General features: G+C 40.7%; 1 protein-coding gene across 2 annotated transcripts; it reads left to right on the top strand.

Moving 5' to 3' along the window:
* The first annotated feature begins 4,237 nt into the window (after window positions 1-4,237).
* Window positions 4,238-10,214, top strand: LOC137940259 (bZIP transcription factor TGA10-like). Of its 2 annotated transcripts, none has more exons than XM_068785209.1 (11): window positions 4,238-4,453; window positions 4,616-4,713; window positions 5,292-5,365; window positions 5,483-5,617; window positions 5,812-5,880; window positions 5,987-6,046; window positions 6,145-6,222; window positions 6,400-6,472; window positions 6,564-6,835; window positions 8,231-8,470; window positions 9,599-10,214. In XM_068785209.1, exons 1-11 carry the CDS (start codon window positions 4,350-4,352, stop codon window positions 9,746-9,748), a joined length of 1,353 nt encoding a protein of 450 aa, XP_068641310.1. In that variant the 5' UTR covers window positions 4,238-4,349; the 3' UTR covers window positions 9,749-10,214. The 2 variants fall into 2 exon arrangements, with proteins under 2 accessions (XP_068641310.1, XP_068641311.1); XM_068785210.1 differs by having other exon boundaries at window positions 4,619-4,713.

Raw genomic sequence — 10,214 nt, forward strand, 5'->3', positions numbered from 1 at the left:
TATTACTAATGTCACAGGGTGCTTAGACATTGGCAACCATTGATCATTTCTTGTCAGCCCATGACGTATACTTGTCGACAAGTCGTTTTGCAGGGCCTAGCCTTTCATGAAAATGGCCACTCGGACCCCTTTACTCGAAGTTGGTCACTCATCTTTACTGAATGTAGGTTGGTCATGCACTAAATCCTCAATGTTGAGTTGGTGCAAGCTGATGATTATCATTGTTTCACACCCAGGTGAACCATATTAGGAACCTTGGAAAGGGGATTAACTGTGGAGTGTCAGGCGTAAATGAAACTTTTCTTCTTATTTGTGGATGTTAATGATGCAAAGTGCTGATGATTGATCATTGCTGTGAAATTTTTCAAGGCATTGCCCTAACTAGGAGCTGTAAAAGGGCACCCTATAGTTTACTTCTGCATTTCCTATTGAGCTTAAAAAGAGAAACTGGGTTATCTAGGTGAGGTAATTTTCCATCACACATTCTCGATCGACTAGGAACTCACCATTTGTACCAAGAATACGCGCGGAGAGATACTTACCAAGACATGCACGACATATTCGATATATTTCCCACATTCAGATCTCAAATAAAATTAATTAAAGCTTCCATTTTCTTAATTAATTAACCATACAACTTTAAATCTTGCATAGCAATAAGCTCGAACGAACAAGTCGTCTCATGAAATTAGTTTCAGCTCAAATGTTTTCAAGTTCATCAAAATATTAAAAAAAAATTATGATGAAGAGATGTGTCGTAACTTACTACCGTAATTTGGAGTTCTTAACGAAGCAATGTTCTTTTTATGTATTCATTTTATAATGTAATTTAGATGAGTGACACCACATAAAATAACCCTAAATGGATTCTACCTCATATGGAACTATAAGAACTCAATATTTAGGGTCGGTTTTGAATCCCTAGAAAAGAAAAGAAGATGAGAATTTGACCATTATTATTCTCAAAAATAATTAATGAAAATGAGATAATAATCAAAATTTTTTTTTTCTTTTCCATGAGTTCGCAATCAAATATCTCTATTTGGTGGCCTCCAAACTTTTACCTATTTTAAAGTAATTATATCGATCGGACCAGTTTTAGGTGCATAAAAGCAGATGGATGAAGTCAGACATATGGCATGGCAGTCCAAGCAGTGGTTAGATGGTTGTTATGTTTGTTAATACTAAGTTAACAATTAATAATTTTGCAGAAACTGATGAAACATGCAATTATAGTCTTAATATGTCGATATAATATTGGAAAGGTTGTTACCACTAAATGCTTTTCTCTTGATTGAAAAGGATCTCGACATTGTGAGCTCATCCCTTCTTCCACAAAACACATCTCTCTCTCTCTCTCTCTTTCATCTCTCTTTCAAACTCATTGAGTATGCATTAAGGTCACCTGCCTGAAATTTTATGAGAACAAATCCTATGATCCCAACAACATATCATGATTTTGATCAAACTGTAATTGGAATCTCATCACCTACGCAGGCCCGCCAACCTGCACCAATGAGCTAAATCATTGTCAGGGCTTCCTTACAAATATATATAAAAAAAAAGAGATCAGTCTCTTTTCCACGATTTTTGTTTATCACATAAGATAACGAGTTTGGTGGCCTAATTTGGGAAACTCAAACATAGAATCTTAGAAATGAATAAATTGGTATTTTTGCAGGGTCAGTGACTTGGGTTTATCATAAACAATGAGTGTGGAACGAGTACGTTTAACTAGACTTTCAGATAATATATTGAAGGAGACTATAAAATTGCGTGTTTCAGACAACTGAAGGGACAGTTTCGTTTGTGCATGAATGTTTACTCTTCATAAGGACATTTATCCCAAATAAAATTCAGTTTCTGAGCCATTTGTTTAGTAACTGCAAGGATTTACCATCTGGGTTGCTCTGTCAATCGTTTTCAGGTAGAGAAACAGTAAGGAGTGGGTGGCAGACAGGCTGAACCCATTAGATTTAAGTAACGGAAGTAGTCCTGTTTCAATTTTATTTTATTTTTTCTAATGCAATTTGTAGTCGGAAGAGGTTGCTCAGGCACACAAGCAATCTCGATTTCCATCTCTCTTCATCTGAAAAGAGAAACAAGCAGCCGAAAACTCATGAATTGGCTGAAAAGGAAGCTCAAGGGGAACAAAGAAGACCATAAATTAGTGAGTTTAAATGAATTTTGTTTGTTGGATAAGCAACGCGAACAGAGAAGGTTGTCCATCTCTTTCTTAAAATAAAGCTAACACTGAACGTCGACGATATTGACACTAGGGTTTTAAAAACCCCGGGGAAAACAAACGGGAACGAAAGGAGAAAACAAAAACAAGGGAGAGAGGTTACGGAGAAAGGCCGACGATTTGTTTAAACCTGCTTTCGTTTTATTCTGCAACAAAGGGGGAGTCAATGTCTACAAAATGGATTGCTCGCGACAGAAAGCATATCCCACACTTTGAACGGAGATGGGTCGTTTTCTGTTCTTGACAAAAGGGTGTAGGACTGTAGCCCAGTAATGTCAAAGTAAAAGAAAAAGCACCCCACCTCAGGAGAGAGGGGGAGAGGGAGAGAGGGAGAGACACAGCCAGAGAAAGAGAGCTAAGAGAAATGCAAGTTGGCTTTTCCAGTGCCTTCTCGTTTTGGGAAATGAGAAAAAGAAAAACGAAATGCCTTCGGCCGATCAGTTTTAAAATTCTGGAAGAGATCAGGAATCATCATCTTCCCCCAAATTCTTGGATTTTAATGAGAATAGAACGCGTCAAATGAAATACGATCAATGAATTCTCTATCCAGTAATTAGCTGAAATCAAATGATCAGATAATTATGAACCGGTTAAGTTGGTAGAAACAAATTAAACAGTTGTTCATTGAGGTTATTTCAATAACTTTCCGCCTCACTCAAACCCGTTTCTTGAAGGAAATCACATCATTAATTTAGTATCAGTTGACTCCATTAATAATTGATGATCATCAAACCGTCTGTAATGAATATCAACTTGCTCCTTTTCCGGTGCCATTTCCTCTAAAAAAAGACGCAAACTTGTAGTAAATTTACCAGAAAAAAAAAAAAAAAAAAACTGCACCATTTGCCTTTAAATTCTTCTCGCACTTCTTGACGACTGAAATCAGACGAAAACGAGTCCAAACATACCTTCTAGTTGTATATAAAATCACAGGAACGAGTTCTGTTTGATACGAGCAACGAAGAAGACGAAAGGTGACTGGAAAAGACCACAATCAACATCGGGAAACCCAAAAGCCCGGATGAGCTGATGGACACCAACTCGGGTCCACCGGATTGACCTCTTCAATCATCTTATACTTTGCCACGTGTACGTTGGCGATGTGCTCTCTTTAAAGAATTTTTAGGCCTTTTTTCCCTCTTTTTTATTTCATATCTTTCCGTTCTGAAGATCTGACTGAGACGCTGAGAGAGTGGTTGGCGTACCGGAAGTATAAAAAAGCCGGAAATGAAGGGGAGCCGGTCTGCTCGGTCACACGCCCGTATGTTTTGACGACTGGCGGTTGCATCGCTTCTAGCCGTCAGATTGTGTTTGTCGCACGTTTACGGGACCCGCACATCCAACGCCTTCCCTGCCGTGATCCTCGCTGGGAAGAATGGAAGACCCGATGCCATGACACGTTCCACCCGCCGCCGGTCATTCTTACGTAATGCCTACGCCATTCGTCGCGGCCGATGCTCGGCGGATGATTCAAAGACGATACTAGTCCGACTTCTTAAATGAAATTACGAACACGCCATCCCATGGTTTAAATATTTGATTTAATCACCTTACTATTAAGTAAGGTAAAATTATAATTAGTAGGGTATTCTGGTAAAATCAGGTGTGGAAAGAAACCTTGACACGACAATTCTTTCCCGGTTTCCGACTACTCCCAGAAGCGGTTTTCTGCCCCTCCAAAAACACTTTCTGTTGTCTACGGCGGTTTTGTCCGTGTGGATCGGTTGAAGATTTACCAGCTCCGACACCTCCTTTTATCTATTATCTAAAATTTTTGTTTGGTTTATCAAAGTCACCGTGATTTTGTAGAGAGAGAGAGAGGGGGAGGAGGAGGAAGGAGACTATCAGCAGGCAAAAGAAGCTTGTCTTTTGTTTAGTAGCATTGAATTCTAATTTCATTTCTTTGCTTTTACTTTGTATCTAATTCGTTTTCCGTCTCGAACTTGCTCTGATCAAAACCGACTCTCTTTGGCAGAGACCGGCCATGGGAATCTCCTTATTTCTCTTACTGACCCAGATAGAAGAAAACAGAAGTCGGTTTCGCCATTAATGGAGCTGCTTTTTGGGAAACAGAAAGAGAAAGGAAGCTATTTGGATTGCTGTCATGGATAATAAGGAAACCCGCAATCAAGGTCAGGGAGCGCAGCACCACCACCAGATTACTTACGGGACGATGCAGTCGTCATCTTCGGTTCCGGGGAATTTCATGTAATGGAAACCGATCATGTTCCAGAATTTTAATCTCTCTTGTCCTAATGAAAGAAAAAAAGATAATAGCTTGCGGTGTAGAATTTGGCTGAAAACCAAAGACCCTCATTTCTTTTCATCCCAACTTTTTTCCCTTTTCTTGTTTTGTTTTTGTGTTGGCAGAAGTAAGGAGACGGGCGCTTATGATTTGGGAGAATTAGATCAAGCTCTATTCTTGTATCTGGAAGGACAAGATCACTCGTCTGCCCAAGAACAAAGACGTAAGTGCCATCTTCTTTCTTTTGCAGCCTTTAAGAGTTTTGTACTTGTGGGGAGGAAGAGAAAGGGACGAGACTGTTGAGATTCATTCGCAAGGGCTTCCCGGTTCATCAGCGCGGCGTGCTGAAATGATCCTGCAGTACCCTATTTGACCAGATTCTTGCCAGATATTTGAACTTCAAGAAACCGAGTATTTGGAGTGATCTTCGTAGTCCGTGACTTGTAACAAACTCTTCATCAATATCCTGCAAATCGCTGTACTGAACTTAGGGTACGGTGGTTTGCAATTCATTATTTTTCTTCTTCTCTCTCTCTCTCTTCACTGTCCGCAATTGCAAAAGGGCTGCGAATGCATGACGATTGAGGATTCGAGGTCCGTGTCTGCTCCTGATACTCTCGATAGCTCATACGTCCTCGCCTCTGCCTCTCTTACGGTCTCCAGTCCCTGTGTCATGATTATGTCCCCGGGGGAAAAAAACGATGCTTTTATCTCTACCTGGTTCTGTTTTATTCATAGTTTGTCTCGGTTGCGTTTCACCATTAGGGGAGAGTTAATGCATGCAGGATTTGATGTATGCAGATGGCTCCGGAATCAGACCTCCGACTCTGAACATTTTCCCTTCTCAGCCCATGCATGTAGAGCCGTCTGCAAGGGTATGGAATCGAAGAAAGAATCGAAGAAAGAAGAACTTTCTTTCCTGTGTTTTCCTTTTCCATGTTAAGTCCTTTCACCTTTTAATGCTTTGAAAGATGGGTCTTTCTATCTTGCAGGGAAACCTTAGTATAGTCTCTCCAACAAGCAGCGCTTCTAAGAAGCCATCGGAAGTTGCCATGGACTTGGGCAACCGAAGAAACGAATCTGCATCTGCGCCTGAACCAGCCAAAGATGTCAAACTTGGAGCAAAGGTTACAAGAACAAAAAACAAAACTGAATTTTTTTTCTTTCTCGAAGGAAATTAACGCTTTTCATCTGTACCACAATATTGCCCTGGGATATTTTCCTCTTATTTCTTTTCTCTTTCGGCTCCTTTTCGGATAAACGAGTTTTGATTTTGTTTACTCGAATTTTGATTTATTGTTGTCCGTTCAATCTTTGTCAGCGAGAAGGGAATCGCAAGGGCGCAACATCTAGTTCGGAGCACGAAGGGCCGAAAACACCGGACCCGAAGGTGACGAAGAAAGTTGAATTCATGAATCATGAAGGACTCATCTGTGCTTCTTTCCTTTCTTCGCAAGGATCGTCCATTGAGTTTTTTTCACTCATTTTTTTAGCAGACATTGAGAAGGCTCGCACAGAACAGAGAAGCAGCCAGAAAAAGCAGGCTCAGGAAAAAGGTCAGTCAAAGAAAAAGAAAAACTAAACACGAATTTTTGTCATTATTCAGACGTATACTGATGAGAAATTCTTCTTATTATCTACCGAGTTGTTGCAGGCTTATGTGCAGCAGCTGGAGTCGAGCAGGATTAAGCTAACTCAGCTTGAACAAGAGCTTCAGAGAGCTAGATCTCAAGTGAGAGGCTATATATATATCCTTCTGTTAACTCCCTTTACACAACGAACCAACCAGGGCGAAATATTAGCCAGTTAATATGAAAAATTAAGTACAATTTATGCACAAGATATGAAAATTAAACGTCTATTTCTGTAGATATTGGAATTCAGTAGGCTTTTTCTATGTTAATCGCAGGGAATCTTCTTTGGAGGCGGAGCGCTTCTTGGGGAACAAGGTCTTGCCCCGGGCATCAATGGCCTCAGTTCAGGTACTTAACCAGTTCAAATTGATAGACCTTACTTGTTATGCAACTTCGGTATGATAATTAGCTTTTGGCTCGTTATCCGCTTCCGATTTAGATGCAGCTGTGTTCGATATGGAGTACGCAAGGTGGCTGGAGGAGCACCACCGGCTCATGTGCGAGCTTCGAGCGGCAGTACAAGAACACATACCAGAGAACGAGCTACGGCTGTTTGTGGACAACTCCTTGGCGCACTATGACGAGTTGATGAATCTGAAGAGTGCAGTCTTGAAGTCCGATGTGTTTCACATAGTCTCCGGCATGTGGAAAACTCCGGCCGAGAGATGCTTCATGTGGATGGGAGGCTTCCGGCCGTCTGAATTAATCAAGGTACGAGAAATCATTTCATTCTTCGATGTATCTCTAGTATGTAATCGTCTTTTTTTTCAACTTCTCTCGCTAGCTCCCTTCTGCATCAATCTAGGTTATGTTCTCATAATTTAATGTTCAGCCTTTATTTCATCGTCCTTTCCTACTCTCTTGTTCTTTTTCTGTTCCCCGCCGGTTCACTTGCCACCTTGTCTTTGGAGCGTGTTAGTTTTGTCAGCAGTACTGTTACCACTATTGAGCTCCATTACAAAACTTCAGGCAGTTTGATGTCGTAAGATCATCTCTTTCAAGTTGTCTTCACTGTCAGCGAATCTGCCAAGAATACGGTTTTATAAGCCCAAAGTTTGCTGTTATTAACAAAATAATGGAGATGACCCCTCTTCATTTTTACCACCTTCACCTCCAACTGCTTCTACTTGACTTACCCAAGAAGTTCAAAGATGAACTTAAGAATGAATGGCATAAAAAAGCCATTAAATCTTCATTTCCACGGAGGCTTGGTTGTAGTAGGGAACCTTCTTTTACAGATACAGCAGCTGCAGCAGTGAGGTTTAGCCAATGGCGGACCTCTGCGGGACGATTCGGAAAATATGGGGGGTCTGATCTGAGAAAGATGGTTGAGAAGGTTTCCTATGGAGAAAACGGTGCGATGCAGGCATGTGTTAAATCGTCATACAAAAACAAACAAGGGGAAAGGAAAACAGATACAGTCCTACCCAGAATAATCATGCAACCTTTACGATGAAGGTTGATTCATTGTTTGTCGAAGACAAGTTGTTCATTTGCGAAGAAATGAGTGTCTCCACATTTTGCAGGCTCCGTGTGACCAAAACGTTAGAGAAACACGGCGAGGTACAAGGATTTTCACTTCTGTTGTTTCTGTTCAGAAGCAATCTCGGTGGTGATGAGGACCGTCGGCTCTGTGGATCACCTGCCATGACCCATTCCGTGTAGACAGAGAAAACCCTGTTCCTTGACTTCCTTCCACACTATCAAACCTTAAAATGCCTAAGAATTGGGCTTTCATTACTTCATCTTTCTTTCCATTTTTCCCCTTCCCGCCAGATTTGCCACTTCTTTTCAGACAAAAAGATGCTTCTAGTTTTAGTGTCTGACCAAACCTGACATTTTTCTTTTTCTTTAGTTTCATATTAACCTAGCTCATATTGCAAGCCAAACGAAATAAAAATAAAAACTGAAAATAATACACATTATTTAGATTATCAATCTCATTTCCTATCTGTTCTACTTGTACTTTTTTTCTTTTCGTCATTCTTTTATGGTTTTTTCAATTTCTGGGTGCTTCTCACTGCTTAAATTCACAATATAAAATGAAAAGGATGGGACTGGAAAACTTTCTTACGGAAGTCAGTTCTGTGGTTGGAGCAAATGCAGATTCTTCTGAACCACATAGAGCCATTGACAGAGCAGCAGATCTTGGGTATATGCGGCCTCCAGCAGTCGACGCAAGAGGCGGAGGAGGCTCTCAGTCAAGGCCTCGATGCTCTCTTCCAGTCTCTCTCCGACACCGTGTCCTCCGACGCTCTGAGCTGCCCTTCCAACATGGCCAACTACATGGGTCAGATGGCCATCGCCATGAACAAGCTCTCCACCCTCGAAGGATTCGTTCGTCAGGTAACAAAAAACTTCTCTTCGCACTTTCTTTCGTTCTCTTCAAGACTTTCAACAGAATCAATATCAACATTACTTTTAAGAATGGCTACCAATCCACACTTGAGGAAGAAGATAATATGGAACATAATGTCATAACCTACTACACTGTTTAAAAGATTCTTTTTAGGGATAGGCTATTGATGTTTCAACTGTAAACTGAACAACTACCAAGCTCTCTACTTAAACACAACAATATTTCAAAAATAAAAAGAGCAGCTCAAGAAAATAGCTTAGGTATAGCAGGGGCTGTCATCGTTACTTTATACTGGTGTTTCTACAATGAAAGCAAGACATAATCAAGGTTGTCCATTCATCAGTTGAGTCTTGTATGAATTAACGACCTTAATTCTGTCTTCTACTGAAACACGGCTCAGAAAATAATCTTGGGTGATGGGTGCAGTAGAATCAGGGTTCCATATATGACTCATCGTCGTTACTGTCTATGAGGTTGAGCCAAGTGTAGAGATCGGTCGGTAAGAAGACGAAGACCAGTCTAAGATTAAACTGTTAGGTAAGGTCTTCTATACTCGTGATGGATCAAAGTCAAATTTCTGATTTTCACGAGTCACTGTTCCAACACTCTATGGAGGAGTTCACATTTGTGCATACGATTTCAGACGTCGGAATGATAAGTCTTGGAATGTAAATGATTTCAACCAAATGGACCTAGTACACGACTTATCCCCCCTCTCTTTTTTTTTTTTTTTTTTTTTTTTTTTTTTTTGATTTTGTGGTTTCACTTAGTTTTCCATCTTGAGGGGACGAATGAGCTTGACTGGCCACCAAAAATATGAAAGGCTGAACTAGGCAGAAGCATCAAGATTGCTTTAGTCTTTCTTTGCTTAAGAATGCAGGAAGCAGCAGTTCAGTAGCTTTAAAAAAAAAAAATAGAAAATTTACATCTGAGAAAGAAGACAGCTAAAACCCATTTGGGTTTTCGCTGCTGTAGTTTCTGTTCTCTGCTATGGAAGTCAGCGGAGCTAGTAAATAAGCCTCGTTTTGTGACATTCTAGGGTGGACAACGTGTTTACCTGGAAGTATAATATATGTGGAGTTTATTTGTGACGCTGAGTAGTAGTTGTCTTACAGGCAGATAATTTGAGGCATCAGACCCTCCACCGGCTTCACCAGATTCTGACCACCCGCCAGGCCGCGAGATGCTATTTGGCCATCGCTGAATACTTCCACAGACTCCGAGCTCTCAGCTCCCTTTGGCTCGCCCGCCCGAGGCAGGAGTAATACATCTAAAACCCAGATAAAAAACAGAGAAACAAAAAAGGGTTTTCAGAGAGAAGAAGAGAAGGAAAACGATTGAACGATTCTTCATTTTATTTCCACAGTATATCAAAAGGTCTCCCGATGAGCCATGTATAGGCAGATAGATACATTTATCTCTTTCTTCTCTTCCTTGATTAGATGTTCCACCGTATTGATTTCTAGAAATCCTCCACTAACTACGCCCCCGACCGGAAGTAGAAGAAGAACAACAACAAAAAGAACAAGAAGAACAAGAACAAGAAGAAGCAGAAGCAGAAGAAAAGGCATGATCCGAATTTAGTTTTTGTGGTACACGTCTGAATTTTCTTGACCTGGGTAGGTTGTAAGCAGGTACAAAGGAAACGACGAGTGTTTGCAGTCAATCTTCCATGTGGCCGTTCAAGCTCTGAAACGATGCATGCTTTTGGAGCATTTGATGTAGGTGACA

Source organism: Aristolochia californica, unplaced genomic scaffold (genome assembly GCF_029961685.1).
Source record: "Aristolochia californica isolate CCGP_79_NKW_82.1479 unplaced genomic scaffold, dmAriCali1.0.hap1 SCAF_9, whole genome shotgun sequence".
NCBI classification, from domain to species: Eukaryota; Viridiplantae; Streptophyta; class Magnoliopsida; order Piperales; family Aristolochiaceae; genus Aristolochia; species Aristolochia californica.